The sequence below is a fragment of the Symphalangus syndactylus genome, chromosome 15 (genome assembly GCF_028878055.3).
Source record: "Symphalangus syndactylus isolate Jambi chromosome 15, NHGRI_mSymSyn1-v2.1_pri, whole genome shotgun sequence".
Lineage (NCBI taxonomy): Eukaryota > Metazoa > Chordata > Mammalia > Primates > Hylobatidae > Symphalangus > Symphalangus syndactylus.
In genome coordinates this window covers 81967216-81988364 of record NC_072437.2, presented here as the reverse complement: position 1 = coordinate 81988364, position 21149 = coordinate 81967216, and the positions used below count along the sequence as shown (strand labels likewise).

General features: G+C 41.3%; 1 protein-coding gene across 4 annotated transcripts in view; it reads left to right on the top strand.

Annotated features, from left to right (window-relative positions):
- The first annotated feature begins 629 nt into the window (after positions 1–629).
- The window catches only part of TSC22D1 (TSC22 domain family member 1), a 154128-nt gene continuing 133608 nt past the window's right edge, over positions 630–21149 (top strand). Inside the window, exon 1 of one of the 4 annotated variants that reach the window (XM_063619092.1) lies at positions 630–5289. In XM_063619092.1, the coding sequence (XP_063475162.1) occupies positions 2390–5289 (2900 nt within the window). In that variant the 5' untranslated portion in view covers positions 630–2389. The remainder of the gene's footprint in view (positions 5290–21149) is intronic. The other 3 variants (XM_055245231.2, XM_055245232.2, XR_008651457.2) reach the window with 3 other exon arrangements.

The following is a 21149-nucleotide window of genomic DNA, read 5'->3' as shown; positions in this document are numbered from 1 at the left end:
ACAGTCGGACCCATGAAATGTAATGTGTGTTTTAAAACTGGAATTTCGGATGGCTTTTTCTTTTCTAGCCCTAAAAGACATTCTTATTATTTGTGTTGCTCACATGTCCGGGCCACCTTGCCTCTTGAGTCAAACCAATGGGGGATATAGCCAGGACGATGAAAGAAAAAGGCGTCGCTGCTTGGAGACACCTGTTGAGGTCAGTCGTTTACAGGGCCGGCCTGCTTCTGTCCTCCAGTTAAGGATGGATTGCAACTACTCGTTAGGGAAGAGCCTACCCCAGAGGAGCTCAGGCAGTTAACTGGAAACAGCTGCAACATCTGCCCGGCCGCCTCGCCCCTGCCCGTTGAAGGGCGAGGGGACCGCATGGCAGCAACTGCACTGCACAAAAGACAACACCTATCACCGGGAGCCACCGGCCTTCCGTAGAACCCGCAGCTCCCGGCCCTAGGGCATCCCCCGAGGAGGCAAGGGCCGGGGGCGAGCCCAGGTGCGGCGAGGGGGAGGAGGTTTCCGCCACCACGCGCCTGGGAAGAAAGCCTGACTCATGTCGTGGCAGCGGCAGCAGCGGCAGCGGCGGGCTCCAGGGAACTGAAACTCGTGATGCTGTTGCTGCGGAGAAAAGCCTCATTACCCATTCCGCAGGCGGTGGACACCACCCATGGCGCGCACACCACGCGCCGGCGCTCCCGCCGCCTCCGCTGGCCCTTCCGCGCCGCGCCCCCTCCTCTGCCGCGTGCCCGCGCGCGCCGGCCGCGAGTGTGAAAAGAGCGGACACACCTAACTGCGCGCGCGGCAGGCGCGCACCCTGCCCACCCCCACCGGGCCGAATCACGCAGTGCGACCCGGATTCGCTCCTTCGGCCGAAACTCCCCACCCCCACTCCCCCCTCCGGCTCCGCCACTCCCGGCTTCGGGGCCTCTGCCAGCCTTCGGCAATTTCCGTCGGGAGATCCGGCGCTCGCCTAGGCCCGAAGACCCGCCGCCTCCTGCCCCGCCAGACTCGGCTTTATGTCTGCGGCTCCGAGGCGCATGCGCAGACGCCATCTTCCCTCCTTCCCCTCCGCCTCCCCCTCCCCCCCGCCACCACCGCCTCCTCTCGCCGGCGGTCGCCCCTCCTCCTCCTGCGCTCCGTGCTGGTCCCTCCCCTCCCGATGCCGCGAGAGACTGGGGGATACGGTGAAGCCGGGGGAGCCGAAGAAGAGCACTAGTAACAACCACCACAGCCCCTTCCCCGCCCGACACCCTCCCTCGGCACCCACCCACTCCCCCGCCCCGTTTGCCGACACCAACCAACCCCACCTCGTTCCTTTGAACGGCGTCGGCTGCAGTCGCTGCACCAGCCCGTCTGGCCACCAACGCCGCCGAGAAAGGAGCCGCCGCCGCCTGCGGCCCCCTCCCGCCCGGTCGCGGGAGCAGCGGGGTGAGGAAGAGCCGGCTGCGGAGGAAGAGGACAAGAGAGGGTCGCACCCTCCGCCCTAGCGCACGTCCCGCCGCCCTCCGGGGAGGCTCGGGCGCCGGCCCCTTCCTCCCCGAGGACGTGTGCCGAGCCGAGGCTCCTGCCCTGAGGGAGGAAAATGCTCGGGCTCCATGGCTGCCAGTGATGGAGCGGTCCCTGGGCTCCCGCTGCCACCGCCGCCGCCGCGCCCCGGCCGTGCTCCGCGAGGACCCGGCGTCTCTGCGCGCCCGCCCGCGCCTTGTTGCTGGGCTCACCGTACCGGGCGCCTCGCCGCCGCCCCGCTCGCAGCCGCGTCGCCCCGGCCCCAGCAGCGGCCAGCGTTTCCTCACCGAGCAGCCGCCGCGAGCCCAGGGGGTTTGAAAGGGTCTGCGGGGCGCGGGGGGAGGGCCGAGCGGGGCCAGGAGGGGAGGTTTGAGCGACACTGAGCTCGGTGCTCGCTGGCGGCGGCGGCCCCGGGGGTGGCGAGGGGAAGGCACTTGCTCGGCGCTGCCTCTGTGCAGAGCGGCCGGGAGGGCTTTGCAGCGGCCGCCGCCGCGGCGGGAGGAGGGGGCTGAGGCGGCTTCGGAGTTGGCCGGAGAAGGTGGGCATTTCTCGCTTTTCCTCCCTTTCCTGCGCTCTCCCCCTCCCTCCTGCCCCGCACCCCACGTGAAGCGAAATATAAAGGGGGGTGTGAGGCTAGAAGGGAAAGTGAATGGCGAAGGACTGAAGGGATCCCCCCTTCGGGTCCCCGGCCGCCCTGTTCACCCTCGTTCATCCTCCTTTCCGAAGCTCGCTCTCGAAGGCAGGAGCGACCGGCGCCTTCGGCTGAGGAGGAGGAATCGCGCCAGGCGGAGCGTCAGGTCCCGTTTTCCTCTCCGGCGTCTCGAATACAAAGATTACGGTGCAGAAGGAAATTGCACTCGTCTCCTCCGCGTCCCCGGTACCCAACACAATGCACCAGCCGCCTGAGTCCACCGCCGCGGCCGCCGCCGCTGCAGACATTAGCGCTAGGAAGATGGCGCACCCGGCAATGTTCCCTCGAAGGGGCAGCGGTAGTGGCAGCGCCTCTGCTCTCAATGCAGCAGGTACCGGCGTCGGTAGTAATGCCACATCTTCCGAGGATTTTCCGCCTCCGTCGCTGCTTCAGCCGCCGCCCCCTGCAGCAGCATCTACGTCGGGACCACAGCCTCCGCCTCCACAAAGCCTGAACCTCCTTTCGCAGGCTCAGCTGCAGGCACAGCCTCTTGCGCCAGGCGGAACTCAAATGAAAAAGAAAAGTGGCTTCCAGATAACTAGCGTTACTCCTGCTCAGATCTCCGCTAGTATCAGCTCTAACAACAGTATAGCAGAGGACACTGAGAGCTATGATGATCTGGATGAATCTCACACGGAAGATCTCTCTTCTTCGGAGATCCTTGATGTGTCACTTTCCAGGGCTACTGACTTAGGGGAGCCCGAACGCAGCTCCTCAGAAGAGACCCTAAATAACTTCCAGGAAGCTGAGACACCTGGGGCAGTCTCTCCCAACCAGCCCCACCTTCCTCAGCCTCATTTGCCTCACCTTCCACAACAGAATGTTGTGATCAATGGGAATGCTCATCCACACCACCTCCATCACCACCATCACATTCATCATGGGCACCACCTCCAACATGGGCACCACCATCCATCTCATGTTGCTGTGGCCAGTGCATCCATTCCTGGTGGGCCACCCTCAAGCCCAGTATCTAGAAAACTCTCTACAACTGGAAGCTCTGACAGTATCACACCAGTTGCACCAACTTCTGCTGTATCATCCAGTGGTTCATCTGCATCTGTAATGACTAATATGCGTGCTCCAAGTACTACAGGCGGAATAGGTATAAATTCTGTTACTGGCACTAGTACAGTAACTAATGTTAACATTACTGCTGTGGGTAGTTTTAATCCTAATGTGACAAGCAGCATGCTTGGTAATGTTAATATAAGTACAAGCAATATTCCTAGTGCTGCTAGTGTGAGTGTTGGGCCTGGAGTTACCAGTGGTGTTAATGTGAATATCTTGAGTGGCTTGGGAAATGGTACTATTTCTTCCTCCGCTGCTGTTAACAGTGTTCCTAATGCAGCTGCAGGGATAACTGGGGGATCGGTTTCAAGTCAGCAGCAACAACCAACAGTTAACACTTCGAGGTTCAGAGTTGTGAAGTTAGATTCTAGTTCTGAGCCCTTTAAAAAAGGTAGATGGACTTGCACTGAGTTCTATGAAAAAGAAAATGCTGTACCTGCTACAGAAGGTGTGCTGATAAATAAAGTGGTGGAGACTGTAAAGCAAAATCCGATAGAAGTGACTTCTGAAAGGGAGAGCCCAAGTGGGAGTTCAGTGAGCAGTAGTGTCAGCACACTGAGTCACTATGCAGAGAGTGTGGGAAGTGGAGAGATGGGAGCCCCTACTGTGGTGGTGCAGCAGCAGCAACAACAGCAGCAACAACCAGCTCTCCAAGGTGTGACCCTCCAACAGATGGATTTTGGTAGCACTGGTCCACAGAGTATTCCAGCAGTTAGTATACCACAGAGTATTTCTCAGTCACAGATCTCACAAGTACAATTACAGTCTCAAGAACTGAGCTATCAGCAAAAGCAAGGTCTTCAGCCAGTACCTCTGCAAGCCACTATGAGTGCTGCAGCTGGTATCCAGCCATCGCCTGTAAATGTGGTTGGTGTAACTTCAGCTTTAAGTCAGCAGCCTTCCATTTCCAGTTTGGCTCAGCCGCAGCTACCATATTCTCAGGCGGCTCCTCCAGTGCAAACTCCCCTTCCAGGGGCACCACCACCCCAACAGTTACAGTATGGACAACAGCAACCAATGGTTTCTACACAGATGGCCCCAGGCCATGTCAAATCAGTGACTCAAAATCCTGCTTCAGAGTATGTACAACAGCAGCCAATTCTTCAAACAGCGATGTCCTCCGGACAGCCCAGTTCTGCAGGAGTAGGAGCAGGAACAACAGTGATTCCTGTGGCTCAGCCACAGGGTATCCAGCTGCCAGTGCAGCCCACAGCAGTCCCAGCACAACCTGCAGGGGCATCTGTCCAGCCTGTTGGCCAGGCTCAGGCATCAGTGTCTGCTGTACCTACTGGCAGTCAGATTGCAAATATTGGTCAGCAAGCAAACATACCTACTGCAGTGCAGCAGCCCTCTACCCAGGTTCCACCTTCAGTTATTCAGCAAGGTGCTCCTCCATCTTCGCAAATGGTTCCACCTGCTCAAACTGGGATTATTCATCAGGGAGTTCAAACTAGCGCTCCAAGCCTTCCTCAACAATTGGTTATTGCATCCCAAAGTTCCTTGTTAACTGTGCCTCCCCAGCCACAAGGAATAGAACCAGTAGCTCAAGGAATTGTTTCACAGCAGTTGCCTGCAGTTAGTCCTTTGCCCTCTGCTAGTAGTATTTCTGTTACAAGTCAGGTTAGTTCAACTGGTCCTTCTGGAATGCCTTCTGCCCCAACAAACTTGGTTCCACCACAAAATATAGCACAAACCCCTGCCACCCAAAATGGTAATTTGGTTCAAAGTGTTAGTCAACCTCCCTTGATAGCAACTAATATAAATTTGCCTTTGGCACAACAGATACCACTAAGTTCTACCCAGTTCTCTGCACAATCATTAGCTCAGGCAATTGGAAGCCAAATTGAAGATGCCAGGCGTGCAGCGGAGCCCTCCTTAGTTGGCTTACCTCAGACTATCAGTGGTGACAGTGGGGGAATGTCAGCAGTTTCAGATGGGAGTAGCAGCAGCCTAGCAGCCTCTGCTTCTCTTTTCCCGTTGAAGGTGCTACCGCTGACGACACCCCTGGTGGATGGCGAGGATGAGAGGTAAGATCATGTCATATTTCTGGAGACATTCAACAGATTTGAAGTTAATCTATTTAGTAGCTGTATGTATGCACAAAATTAGTCTAAAACATTGTATATTGTTTTCATTTTTGTATGTGAAAAATGCATTTTTATGGGAAGTTTTATAGAGCAAGAGTTATGGAATGTTTTCAGAGTGGGTAGGAAATAATAGTAATATGTAAACAATATTTTCAGAATAGTTGTTGAGCATGTGTTCACATTAAAAACAGGTTTGGGGGCACCAAGTGGTTTTATTATCTATAAAATGCTTTTTAGAAATATTAATTTTGGAAAGCTTAATTTTTGCTAACCCACATAACAGTTAATCTATTTTGAGCTGCTAAAATAATCTCTCGGGGGGTTGTGGTTCCCACGTTTGTTCTCCTTTACTAGACATCCCTTTTTCATTTCTACTGTGTTTGACCTTAGTCTGTGAAAGATATTGTTGCCTGCTTTTCCTAGTCAGATACGGTAGGAAAGATGACTTAATCTGGGTTATGTAGGTTGCCCTCATACTCCAACTGACCAACTTTTGCGTACTTTTTTTTAATGGTCATTTTATCTGAACAGTAAAGGAATGGGAATCTAATTTTGCGGGAAAGGAGGACATAAACTATCAAAGTAACCAGACTTATCTTGATAGTATACTGTACATTTTTTCTTTTGCATGGTAGATCAAGGTGGTAGCCATTTTAAAGAATAGAGAAAGTAAGTCTTGGAGGATTGAATTTATAGAGGCATGAAAATAAGACCTTGGTCTCTGGCTAATCTACTCCACCTGTTCCTTTCTTTCCTTACCAAAAAGATACGGAAAGTCTAAAGTACATTATTAAACCAAGCGTTTTTTCACTTAGATTGGAAATAATATGCCAGTAACGCTTATTGAATCAAATTGTGTCTTTGAAGCTGACTGGCTAGAAAAGTTGTGAAATCTTTCATGTTGATTTTTAAAATAATGTTCTTTTCACAAATTTTCCAGTCTGTTACTAACCTTGATTAAAATGCTATTATAGGAGTTATGAAAAGACATCATTTTCACGGTGGAATTTGGAGTAAGCATGCAAGATATTTAATTATTTTAGTGTTAGTTGGGGGGTTTTGTGATTGAACTTTCATCAAGCGAATTTAAGCATTTATATTCTATATGTGGGTTTTGCTTTGGAAAAATTGAGCATATTGCAAAATAGTTGTAATTTTAGAAAAAGAAAACAGGTCAAATGTTTCAGTGAGGTTCGTGTTATTTAGTTGTTTAAAAGATAAGATAAAGACATGGTTAAATTGATAAAATCTTGTCTTTCAAGATTTTTATTATTTTTCTAATAGTCAGGTAATTAAAACCTTGTTACCTAACCAAATGTGTTCTGTATTATTTGTACAAAACTGTACTCTAAAAGATAAAGTTTTAGGAGGTAGTTTCCTTTATTGTTCCATTATTATTGTTAAACCTTTAATTTTATCATGCTAATACTTATCTGTAATTTTAAAAGAATTACCACAAATATTAATGTTTTTTAAGTCAGAAGGTTATGATTTGAGTGAAGCCGCTATAAAAACAGCTATATTATGTGGATGCTAAGTTTAGAGAAACAAAAGACGGGTAAAATACACAAACGAAAACACTCATTTTGAATTCAAACTTGCCATGATTTTGTAATTGCCATTTGTGGTCTCCTGGCTTGACTTTCACCTCTTTTTCCTCCTATTGGTAGGACATGATAGGATTTTCCATAGCTTGCTCTTCCAGACAATTAAAGTCAGATGATGCTACTTTGAGCTAGATTTTTAACTATAGGAATAGGGTCCCAGTTTAGGATATTAATATAAAATTAATTTTTCCAGATAATAATTGAGAAAAGGATTAATAAGGTGGAAATTATGGAATTCTAGAAAGGGACAAAAAGACATACTGAGAAATCAGGAAATACAGATCTAATAAAACAAGTTGTCTTCAGACACTGTACGCATTCAATTATAATTATGTTTACCAGTCTCTCCCACAAGACCAGGAGTTCCTCAAGAGCAGGGACTGTTTTGAATTTACTACCTATTTGGGCCTTGGTTAGTTAACATCAAAGTTTCGTGATTAAAAACCAGAAAATTTTTGTTTCAGCGGTATCTTAAATTCTGTGAAATCAGAATGTCGCCCTAAAACACCTTGTAAGATCAGAAAAGATATATATTACATTCTTATTGTGTTTTACTGAAGATTATTTATCACTACAGTTTGGAAAAAGAAGTTAATTTTCATTTAAATTTGCCCTTGGAAGATAATTTAAGAATAACTACAAGAGGAAACAGTGATGTGATTAAAAAACAAACTTTTAAAACCTTTCTTCCCATGGTGGCTTCTGTTGTCACTTGCATCTTCTGGGCTTGGTCACCATTAGTCTCAGGAGAGAGGGAATACATACATAATTTCAATATTATGAATCAGGAAATGTGTTAACAATATAACTTGGGCAGTAGGACAGATGAAGATGGTTGTCTTTTAATCATCTTTTGAAATAATACTCTAACACTTTAGATTATAAAATGTTTAGACATGTGGAAAGTGCCTTCAGTCGCTCACTGGGAGAGACTATAAACATGGATCAGGATGTTAAGATTATGTATCTTATTTTAAAAAAAATCATTCTTATTTAAAAGGTCTTAATATCAGGCCGTGTGCGGTGGCTCACACCTGTAATCCCAGCACTTTGGGAGGCTGAGGCGGGCGGATTGCTTGAGCCCAGAAATTTGAGACCAGCCTGGGCAACATGGCAAAACGCTGTCTCTACAAAAAAATACAAAAATTAGCCAGGCATGGTGGCGCATGCCTGTAGTTCCAGCTACCTGGAAGGCTGAGGTGGTAGGATCACCTGAGCCCTGGAGGTCAAGGCTGCAGTGAGCTGGGATCATGCCACTACACTCCAGCCTGGGTGGCAGAGCAGGACCCTGTCTCAAAAAAAAAAAAAAAAAAAAAAAAAGTCTTAATGTCTTAGACTATAACATGAACTGTGAATTCTCCTTTACAAGAATGGGAAAATACAGGTATTTCATCTTTTATGTTTTGTGATTGTTATTAGCACAGCCTCTTAATGTGAAATGAGTCAAACTTCTATTCATCCTTCAAGACTCAGCTCAGATGTTCTCTTTAAAGCATTCTTTTCACTCAGGGGACATTGTTACCTTAGCACTTTTTAATATTCCTCTATTTAAGCACTGTACACATTCAATTATAATTATGTTTACCAATCTTTCCCACAAGACTAGATGTTCCTCAAGGGCAGGGATGAAGTATTTTTTTGAATTAATTAGCAGACATTTCTCTGATTTTTGTCATGATTTAAAGTTTATATTGTCCCTCATCTTAAGCACAATTGTGAGAGATGCAGGATCATGTAATTTATGCAACAAATGGAAAAGACCTGAATAAAAAGACTTGCTTTTTTGTATCTCTCATCAACATTTTTAGGCAAATTGATGTCTGTCTGCAAAGTACAGTGCCTGTTTTATAGTAGGTCCTCAAATATTTAAGACGCATGTGTGTTACCTATAAAATAGGAGTAGTACTCATTTTGCCTACTTCTCAGGATGGCAGTAGTATCAGTTAAAATACTTTGTTAACTAAAATACGAAATTATAATTTTTAAAGTTTTTTTCAAGGTATACATGCACAGTTTAAAGATAGTTTAAATGGTTTTCCAAGAAATAAATGGAAGAGCTTCCTGCACCCTTACTTTGCAGTTTTCCTTTCCTAGAAACAATCACTTTCACCTCTTTTAGATGATTATTGTGGTATTTACCTCCCAGTCCCTGAATAACTTGCTTGTCTTACTACTAGATATGTAATATAGTCTGCTGGTTAGGAGCATGGACTGTGGAGTTAGATTGCCTAGATTTGATTTTTCTTGTCATTTACTAGTTTTGTGTAACATTGGGCTATTTATCCTCTTTATGGTTCAGTTTTCTCATTAAAAAAATGATGACAATAGTAGTTACCTCATGGAGTTGATACAAGAATTAAGTGAATTTGGAAATTCCCTAGAACTTTGTCTAACTCATATGCCCTATGTAAGTATTTGTTAAATAAAATACACCTTTCATTTATTTTTGTCTTTATTAACTTCCTGGATAGAAAACGAAGATTTAATTTTGTTGTTACCATATACCTACCTGGTCTCCTTTTTTCCCAGTACCCTTCTTCCAGTAGTTATCACTATTGATTATTCAGTATTCTTGTCGAATATTACTTTTCCTGTCCTGTACAGTGTTTTGTGGCTGCTTCCCTGCCCCATCCCCACCTGTCTATTATAGAAATGGGTTTTCCTCCACTCCCAAGTTTTCATCTGTCAGCGCTGTCTGTTTTCTCCAAGTTGCCCCTCCTTTCCCCTGCCCCAAGTTTTCATCTGTCAGTGCTGTCTGTTTTCTCCAAGTTGCCCCTCCTTTCCCCACCCTCTTCCCATTTTTGTATGTTTTGGGCTCTACCTTTCCTGTAGAACCTTTCCTTAGATGTCTGGTAAGTCTTGATTGTCTGCTTGCAAATAAGTGTTAAAGGATTAAAGAGCTGATTAGAAATTTGCAGTGTGAGGCTGGCTATGGTGGCTCATGCCTATAATTCCAGCACTTTGGGAGGCCAAGGTGAGAGGATTGCTTGAGACCAGGAGTTTGAGATTAGTTTGGGCAATATAGCAAGATCCTGTCTTTACTATATATATATATATAATTATTTTTAAAAATTCTTTTTCCGTGTGGCTTGTTGACTGTTAACTTTACCACAGAGTAATCTGACTGGAGTTCATTGTCTTTTTTTACCTCTTTGCCTAGTTTTCTCTGTTTATCACTAAATCCACTTTTCATCAGATGCCTCTTAGGATGTTCCAATATCAGATATTGTTAACAATTTTATCTTTCTCAGGAAGTCTCATATCCCACTGACCTCCATTCTTGACTGGTTGCCTTCTTTGCTTGGTACACAACTATTGTTCTGGGATTCCTTTCACTTTCTCTTGTGTTGGATCTTCGTTTTCCAGAGACTAGTGTCTTTATTCTTAGTTTACTTGTTTTAAAATGGCTTTAGTTTACTCTTGACACTTTCTTAGGTAAAGAATACCAGGTGGGGAAGTTACGTTCTCTTATATTTTGTGCCATTGCTTTCTAACATCCATATTGCTTTTGAGAAATCTGAAGTCATTCTGATTTCTTATATATTGTATGTGACCTGTGTATTTTGTTTTTCCTTCCCTTCCTTTTCCTTCTCCTTCCTTTTCTTCCCCTCATTTTTAAAACCTCTAAAACCTTTATAAGATTTTGTTTCCAGTGTTGTGAAGTTTTGCCATGATGGATTTTTGTGTGGGCCTGTTTTCATCCACTGTGCTGAGTACTTGGTGAACCCTTTCAGTTCGGAAACATCTTTTCATTCTGGGACTTTTTCTTGAGTTGGGTTGTTGATTATGTCTTTCCATTTTTTCTCTCTTTCTCAAACTCCTCTTATTTGGATAATGGACCTTCTTGACTGGTCTTCTAATTTTCTTGTGTTTTCTCAACTATTTTTCATCTGTTTTTCTTTTTGCTCTATTGAGTTTCCATTTCCCTTATCACATATTTAATTTGCAAAAGCTTTTTTTTTTGCTCCTTTTTAATAGTGTACTATTCTATTTTAATAATGATAGTATTTTTTTCTTAGCTATCTGAATATATAAAATGTTAGCTTTTTTTAAAAGTTTTTTTTTTTTCTTTGTATGTGGTGTTTCCTCCAGATTTTATTTTCTTACTTTTTGTTTGCTTTGGTCTTTATCTTTCATCTTACAGCCTTTCCTCAGATAGTTGGTAGTCATGTGTAAGGGTAAGGAATTAAAATGCTAATTAGAAATTCTGAGCATGGCTTGTCAATTGTTAGCTTTCCTATATGGTAACCTGGCTGGGCTGTTTGGTTGGAGGACTTCTAGTGTCGGTTTCTTCTTGTATATCCTCCTAGCTGGTTAGATCCCTATAAGAAGGCTCTTCTGATTTCTTGCTTGGAATTGAAGGCCTTTCTACAAGCATTCTGTGGGGTGGGCGGTGAGGGGGATGTGGAATGAAAGGTTTTGGGGGATCCCCAGATATGTTTCTTCACTCAACCTTGTATTCAGTATGTTCTGCGTTTTGCTGTGCCTGGTTTCCTTAGTCCTGTGATCTTATGTTTTACCTTCTTCAGACAATATTCCTTTTTTTTTCTTGGGATTAGGGAGGGACAGTTGGGAATCTGTAGGACTGGTTACTTCTTAAACTGACTTCTAAACAATCTTTTTAATTTTAGCACCTTCTCCCCCCACATCCCACTTATATAGATGTGGTACTGCCAATTCCTGAGTCTTTTGGGGATTTTGCAGTTTAAATTGGGTTTGTTCTTGGCATTCTCCATTGTTTGCTAAAGATTTGATTTTCTAGTGTTTGCTAAGTCATTTGTCACTCAACTGTCTGCTTTCCAGCTTTCAGATTTTTTTGCTATTGTCTTTTCATCTGCCTCAGTTTTTGTGGGCTTATGTCTTTATATCTTAACAAATTGCTTTTCTGTCATTTTAGTGGGGTTTTAGGGAAGGAGTGAAAAAATAGATGTGTGTGTTTAGTATCATTACACATCTATTTCAATGGTAGAATACTGTACTATTAAATGTAAAGAACGATGCTAATTTTAATAAAGTCATTGCTCCAAGTTAGTTCTCTAATGAATACATAAATTTTAAGAGTGGAATTACTTGGTTTATATTCATTAGAAATAAGAATAGTATGTAATTCAGAATTTCAGATCATAGAAGTGATGAAAAATGTTAGTATTAGATTCAGTTAATGTCTACCATATTTAGCCACTCAGTAATCTTGTGAGTTAAGTTTTTTTTCTATTTTATTGGTGAATAAACTGAAACTTGCTGAGTGTTTAGAGAGGGCAAGTTGTCTAAGGTTACATGCATAGCAGTAAAGCAGAGCTAGGATTCAAGGCTGTTTTTTCAATTCAAAATCTAGTGCCGTTTTTACTTCTTATAAAGCTAATGAAGAGGTAAGGCCAGTGCCCATAAGGAATTTTTAAGAGTGTCTGAAAACTTAAAAAATAGGCAGGCTTCATTGCTTCATTGCTTTGTGTATTCGTATAACTGATGGAATTGCCGTAGAACATAACATTTCCCTGCAAGTCCTTGGTGAGAAAAAAGTGGGTAAAGTTATCACAGTGGTGTGCCTGGAATGCATTAGACATTCAAATGTTAAATGTTAAGGTGGACATTTTTTTTTTCTTTTGAAACTTATTTGAAACTTATGTGGAAATTTTCTTTTTAGGAAAACCATTTTAATTTTTTAGTAATTTAGATTCAGCTTTTGCAGCATTAGCTTCAGAAATACAAAACACGTCAACTTTATTTCTTGTTTAGAAAGTTTAATTTCACACCTATAATCCCATCACTTTGGGAGGCCAAGATAGGAGGATCACTTGAGCTCAGGAGTTCAAGACCAACCTAGGCAACATAGTCCCCATCTCGATTTAAAAAATGGGATAAAAGAGAAAGTTTAATTTAAAAATATGAAGCTGTTAAGCATGACCTGTTCGGTGCTGCAGTATTAGAACTTTGGTGGTTGGTTTTTGCCTTCTCACTGTTGTCAAGGTTGAATATGTCATGGTAAGAACATGCTTTACTGGCTCATTAAGAGAAACTACACGAGGTTGAAAAATTTTAAAGTATCTTTATACTGATTTTTAAAAAATTATAACAACTTTTTAGATCCTAGATTAACTTTTTTCCTAGTCTCACATATATTCAAAAGCTGCCCTCCACCACTCCATTTCTTCTTTACCAGTCAATTTGACCAGGAAATCTTGACCTTTCAGCACGATTAGGCCTAGTTGACCTTTGTTTGCCCTCCTTGAAGCACTCTATTTTGCATTTTGTGATAATCTTCCATTTTCTTCCCACTCTTCTGGCCATTCCTTTTCAGTCTGTCTTTCAGATTTCTCTCTTCTGTCAGACTCTGTTTCCTAGGTTTTCTGAGTCTTCTTTATACTTACTACCTTTTCCCTAGGTAATCATTGGTCCCCATGGCTGTAAAGACAGTTTGTATGCTATCGGCTTCTGAATGCCTATCACTACTCCAGACTTCTCTTCTTAGCCTTAGACTGGTAAAGTCATCTTGCCTTCATAACATCTCCGCTTGCATTCTCATAGGCTTATCAGTCTCAACAGGTCATAAACTTAACTCTTGATTACCTAGCCCCTCAAATTTCCTTCTTTAGTTGTCTTTATTTTGATAAATATCATTTCTTAATGCAGTTCTTCACTTTAGAAACCTGAGTCATTCCTGATAATTTCTTTTCCTTGCTCTCTACATCTTGATCATTACTTTAAAATATATCTTCATCTTTTTTTTTCCATCCTTATTGTCATTGCTCTAACATAACATCAGCTCTCATTTAATGCACTGCATGTAGTAGCTTCCTCACAGAGCCTCCTGCATATGTCTTGTCTTTTTCTAATATTGTATCTTACAGTCAGAATCATATTCTTAAAATGGAAATCTGTTCAGGTAACTCACTTGGCCAGAACCCCTTTTAAGCCTTTCCGTTTATTTTAAGGTAATTTCTTTCTGTCTTTGCTTACTGCCGGCTTCATCATGCTTCTTTCCCCCAACTTTCTTCATTCCAGTTGTACTTGACCTTTCAGAAAGTTTTTCAGTTTTCATCCATTCTTCTTCTAGGCCTTTGCACATGCTGTTATTTTAGCCTGAATATCCCCTATGCCATCTCACATTCATTCCACTTTAAGGCTAAACTCACTTTTTGAGAGGCTGCCTCTGACATACCAATCTAAACTTAGGTTCTTTGTTAATAACTGTTTAATAGCACCTTCTTTTCTTCTATAATGCTTATTACAGTTTGTAATTAGATTTTGTTTTCATGATTATCTGATGATTTTAAGCTTCTTGAATAGGAATAGGGATGTTTGATGTGCTACATATATTCAAAGCCTATTTCAATGCCTATTAGATAAAATCTGCTTAATCAAGAAAATATACTGTTAATATTGTCATAAGAAATCTGCTTAATCAAGAAAATATACTATTAATATTGTCATAAGAAAAACCAAGGAGAACTTCTATTTTTAAAAACAGAAAGATAAAGTTCTTTATGATCATGTGATAACACTATTTTCTCCTTTAAGAGAGAATTAACTGATTTACTTTTTGCTGTGTTTGTGAGCCAAAAAAACAAATGCTTAGGTATAATCAAATATGGTTCTTGTCCCCAAGGAGTGTATAATATTATAATAAGATATGTATGCATGTGGCAGTTATTTGGCAATATAAGGGCTAAGTAATAGTTTTAAGCAACATGAAATATTAAATCAAATAATCAGAAACTTAAGAGTTAGAAATCTTGATCTCATTCAACCTATGAAGGAACAAGTTTTGGTTAGGTGAATTCACTGAGACAGTTTTACAAATTGTTTCTTAGACTGTACCTGGAACTTGGGTTTTCAAAATGACATAAGCAAAGTTCACAGATGGTATAGATTTGACCTTTGGTAGGTCAGAAAAGCAATGTTATTTGAAGTGACTTTTCACAAGTTTTAGGGTGAAGGAAAATGTTTCAGGTGGGAGAATACTAATAAAAATGGGGGGAAATAAAAACACCTGGGCAGCAGTAAGGCAACAGTTGGATTAAGTGATAGGAAATGACTGGAGTTTGAATTGGGGAATTAATGATTGGCCCTCAACACTTGTTGACTAAATGGTGTTCAGGGAAGATTAGTGTAAAAGGAATCTATAGTTTGGATTGAAGTGGGAAGCAGGAAGAACCATGCTGGATGTTATGCATTTCTATAATTTGTTAATGAATGAAGGAAATAAATGATGGGGATAGGGATTTTCATTGCAAAATGATTCAGTACAGGGTTTCTTTGCTTAGCAGATTCCACAATTTGACAAAGCACTGTATTCACTTTCCTGTCTTCTCTCTCAAAGCAATATGTTAACTCTTCTCATTTTGAAAAAGGGGAAAACAACCCCAAAACCCAATTTCCCCAAGAATTGATGACCCAGACTCAGTTTTAAAGGTTTGAAGGATAAGTGGTTATTACCTTAAGACAGGGTTTTTGGCAATTTAATTTTTTTTTTTTTTTTTTTTTTTTGAGATGGAGTTTTGTTGTTGTCCAGGCTGGAGTGCAGTGATGCAATCTTGGCTCATTGCAACCTCCTCCTCCCGGGTTCAAGCGATTCTCCTGCCTTAGCCTCCCAAGTAGCCAGGATTACAGGAATGCACCACCATGATCGGCTAATTTTTTGTATTTAGTAGAGATGGGGTTTCACCATGTTGGTCAGGCTGGTCTCGAACTCCTGACCTCAGGTGATCCACCCGCCTGGGCCCCCAAAGTGTTGGGATTACAGGCATGAGCCGTGGCTCCTGGCTCAGTTTAGCGTTTTTATAGGGTTTATCCATATCTGTAATCCAAAGCAGATGTGTCCCAAATATATTTAGTAGTGAAAAGAAATCCAGGTAAATGTGAACTAATACGAATATTTTAGGATTGGTTCCTTATATTAGTGATTGTAGAGACGTTTGCCAGCTTCCTTTTCATACTAAACAGATTTCCATTGTCAGTCTCTTCCAGGCAGTAGAGAGGAGGAATTATTTTTTTTCTGTCTACTGGGGACTCCCAGGTCTCTACCAAAAAGGAAGTGGTGTACATCTTAAATTATTTAAAATGTGAAAAACATTAATGCTACTGTTGATACTAAATGTGAGCATTTTGATTATTTTGCTGATATTTAAAGAGCCACAATGTTAATGTTTATTCAGTTCTTTGTTGGTGCCCTTTTTCACATTGCCATTTTCAAAGTATAAGGATATATACATATATGTAGATACACATATGAAGAAATATAATTTTTTGGTCTGGGCTTGGTGGCTCACGCCTGTAGTCCCAGCACTTTGGGAGGCTGAGGCAGGTTGATTGCTGGAGTCCAGGAGTTTGAGGCCAGTCTGGGCAACATGGTAAAACCCTGTCTCTACAAAAAAAAATACAGAAATTAGCTGGGCATGCTGGCGTGCAGGCCTGTTGTCCCAGCTCCCTGGGAGGTTGAGGTGGGAGGATCGATTGAGCCTGGGAGGTGGAGGTTGCAGTGAGCTGAGATGGTGCCACTGCACTCCAGCCTGAGTGACAGAGTGAGACCCTGTCTCAAAAATATATATATATAATTTTTTAAAGGTCATTTTGAAATTGTCCTTAGATGATTATAAAATATCTTAGGTATCTGAAAGAATGTAGTTTATTTAATAAGTATGTGCATAGCTCTCTCTTTCTCCTTAAGGAGAGCCAGCAGTTGAATACAAGAATAAATGTGTGTTTGTATTTAAGAAAAATGACAAAAGATTCCTTCTATTACTCCTGCAGTTTTTGGTCCTTTACTTCAACTTTTTTTCACCTATTTTAAATTTATTTTATCTCAAAACATTTCTGTCTTTGTAAGCTGCTTTAAATATTTTAAGGAATGGCTTGGGATGGAAATCTAATCGCATTTGGGAAAAGTATGACAAGGCAGAAAATTATGTTTAGGAGAGATACTAATAAAGGAGTATTGGGAGTCAGAGAAGTTAAGATCACATGCTTGAGGAGGAGTTTGATAGCTACTGGGCTTAGTAAGTCATTTTAGTAGAGAAAACATTAAGCAAAGAGGTTCAAAGTACACAGATGTTTATAGAAAAGAATATAAGACATAGTCCAAGTTGGTATCAGATGGGCTTTGTATGCATAAGGCTAACTTTGAAAAGCCTTAAATGTAAGATTGAGAAGTCTGGATTTGATTGGGCATGGAATGGAGGGCTCTTTTTTGTTTTTGTACCATGCAGTGGCCTGATCAGTACTATGTTTTAGGAGGGTGCTGGCTTTACTTGGGATGCCTAGTTGCTTCCTTAATTGAGTATGAGAAACTCAATAATTCCTTTTTCCTCAGTGGTGGAAATGGAGGCATATTCTCTGTCATTGTCTGAGATAATGGTTTGAATCGGTCCCTTTGGCCTAATTAGGAAAAGTAAGGAGGTTAGGACCCAGTCCACATATGGTAACACTCCACTTAATCCAGAGGTTAAACCAGCTCTGGAATGTAAGGAGCCCAAAAACTGCTTGAAATTGCTATCAAAGCCATGTCCCCTCCTGTCCCTGGTCCCCCGTCCCCCCCGGGGGGTATTTTTGCATAGCATTTCTGATCCTTTTTTGGACTTTTATTAAGTCTTCTTATGTTTACCAGCTTTGTTATCTTAAAGCAGATGAGACTAGGGAGGGAAAAGAAATGGGATTCTGAGGCATGTAAGTTGACGTCAGGAAAGTTAGCAATTTATAGCCTGACATGAAGGTAGGAGTTAGAAATTTTAAGGAAACCCCAAAGAACTGTGATAGGGTATTGAATATTTGCTAGTTGAAAGTTAGATTATGTTCGTTATATTGTTTTAAGGAATCATGGATGTAAGAATAAATTCCAAATGATGTTAATGACTGAGCTATGGACAAGTATAAAGAAAACCATGTTTTAGTTGTATTGCCTCCACTGTATCATTTAAGCATAGACAAATCATTTTACTCCTCTATATTGCTTTTGTTCTAAAATAAGACAAGATGCTTCATCCTTTTTTACTTTTTAGGGCAGCAAGGTTATTCTCTAAGACATTCTTAACATATGTTATAAATATGTTACAAAAATAAAAGCTAGACCTTTACATATAGAAATTATGAAGAATATTTATAGTAATATTCAGAAGTAAAATTAAAAGTTCCTAATAGATGCTAAGATTTAAGTAATTGGTAGTGATAATTTTTATTTTTAGTTAAATCAGTGAATGACATATTAGGTACTAAGTCTGCATAAGGTATTCTGTAGATATTTAATGATTTAGATGTTTAGGTATAATGAAGATCCCCCCATTTTTCTCTTTGAAATATTTTTGTTAATTACCTTTTTATTTTTTTAAAAAGAGACGAGGTTTCACCATGTTGCCCAGGCTGGGCTCAAACTCCTGAGCTCAAGTGATCTTCCCACCTTGGCCTCTCAAAGTGCTGGGATTACAGACGTGAGCCACTGTGCCTGGCCCAATTACCACAGTAAATCAAATACTGTATCAAGGAAAACTGACTTTTCTCATTGTATATGTTTTTATTTCCTTTTTTAGAAATTGACAACCAATCCAACTTGGTTTCTTTCATAAGGAAGCTTTTGTTTGTGCCTAATATTAAATTAATTTTTAGAGACTAGGTGTGGTGGCTCACACCTGTAATCCCAGCACTTTGGGAGGCCAAGGCGGGCGGATCACTTGCGGTCAGGAGTTCAAGACCAGCCTGGCCAACATGGTGAAACCACATCTCTACTAAAAATACAAAAATGAGCCAGTCATGGTGGCACACACCTGCAGTCCCAGCTTCTTGAGGAGGCTGAGGTATGAGAATCGCTTGGACCTGGAAGGCAGAGGTTGCAGTGAGCTGAGATCACACCACTGTACTCCAGCCTGGGCAACAGAGCAAGACTGTGTCTCAAAAAAATAAAAAAAGAATAAATTTTTGGGCTGGGCACAGTGGCTCACACCAGTAATCCCAGCACTTAGGGAGGCTGGACAATTGCTTGGGCCCAGCAGTTCGAGGCTGCAGTGAGCTATGATGGCACCACTGTACTCTAGACTGGGTGACCAAGTGAGACCCTGTCTCAAGAAAAAAAAAAGTTAATTTTTTTTCTTGGTTGTGTCCTCTAAACAAATTTGTTGTGGTACTTTTGACAATGACCAGTACATCTTCCTGTTGAGGAAATACACTCCTATGTTTTAAAAATTACTTTTTAAAAAAGGTGATATTTAGTGAAATTTGTCTTAGTGAATTTAATTTAGGAAAAAATGCTGCTTTATAAGTTAGGTTTTTTGCTTTATTTTTGGTTAAGGTTGTTCCTTTGGGTACAAGGTGGTGTGAGATGTGTGAATTGAGAAAATCCCTGGTTTGGGCTATAGACTGTCCACTGCTTAGGTGCTCAGATATCTGAGTCTTTCCTTTTCTTCCTCTTTTAAAAGGCTTTTATTGCTGTAGTTCACCTAAACTTCTCTTTGAGAGTCACACATGGAGCCAAGTCTTGTCTTTGGTTGATGGTTCGTTTTACTGTAGAATTTGGAGTAAGAGTTTTAAACTGTTCTTCATTTTCAATGTGTTATTTTCCTCTATGGAGATCCACCAAACATTCATCAGTTATTCTCTGAAATAATGGATAGCAGGATTTATACATTTATACAATTGGTTATGTTTTATTATTAGGAATTTTACCTATTTTGAGGTTCCAGGCAGGAAGAGTGGGCACAGAAAGAGGAGATGGAAATGAGAATTTCACTCTAGATAACCTTAGTGGTTTCCTACCTCCATCTCTGAATCCCATAATAATGATCATGATATCACACCCTAATCCTTTTAGGAATAAGTATATTTAATGCTTGGTGAAGGTACATAATGTTTATTTTATTTTATTATTTTATTTTTATTTTTATTTTTTTATTTTGTTGAGATGGAGTCTTGCTTTGTCACCCAGGCTGGAGTGTGGTGGCACGATCTCGGCTCACTGCAGCCTCCGCTTCCTGGGTTCAAGCAATTCTTCTGCCTCAGCCTCCTAAGTAGCTGGGATTACAGGCATGTGGCACCATGCCCGGCTAATTTTTGTATTTTTAGTAGAGATGGGGTTTCGCCATCTTGGCCAGGCTGGTCTCGAACTTCTGAGCTCAGACTGTCCGTCCGCCTCAGCCTCCCAAAGTGCTGGGATTACAGGCATGAGCTGCCACGCCTAGCCTGAAGGTACATAACATTTAAATTGGCAACTGTTTAGCTCCTCTTTTTTGTAAGCTTGTATAAGATTGATAATGAATTCATAGGAGACCTGAGGATTATATGACAGGAAAATGATTCTAAAATTTTTTTACTGTATTATTGGCTGATAGGTTACTACAAATAAAGTATTGTGAAGTTAAGGACCTTGGTCACATAACTACTATATTCCATTAGGTGATTTCATTCCAAAACTTGCACTCAGCCACATTCTGGAGGTTTCTTATGTCCATTGAGAAGAACAAAAGGTAACATCTGACAACTATAAAAAGCAGTCGTTAGCCTATTGAGTATAGAGGCATTTGACACTACAGACTTCCCTGGTTCTTTTGGTCACTATTTTATGGAGTTGTCCAGTAAAGAGTGTTCCTAATAATTCCTTCAATCTTAATTACTGTTTTCTCTTAGTACGTTTAAAAAGTATAGTTTCTACCCCAGTGGTTAAATTCTCCAAGTTTATTGCTAAAAAGTAAACTTTAAATTTGGAAAATTCGCTGAAGTAGATTGCAATTTCAGAAAAATAGGTGAATATGGGGACACCCAGTTTCATGACATAAATATTTCAGTAAATTGGATTACTAGCCTTCTAGTGGTCTCAGTGAGATTCTATAAGCTGTTGATACTTAGGATATTTTTTATAAGCTTAATGCAATCAAATTAAAATTTGATTAAAATACTTTTAAAGTAGAAACTTAATTTTAATCAGTTGAATAATAGCAAATTTTATGAATCAGATTTTTAATTTTGAGTGGTTACAACTTATCTTCACATCATATTATTGGAACAAGAAAGTGATAATTTTCCTGTGAACTCACTTGGGGAAGTATAAAAAAAAAGAAAATGATAGTTTATATGAATGCTTTAATATTCATTTGAAAAATAGGATTTAGCTTGTCCTTTTGTTTATTCTAGAAGGTGGAATTAACTTTTTGTTTTGTTTTGAGACGGAGTCCTGCTCTGTCACCAGACTGGAGTGCAGTGACGTGATCTCAGCTC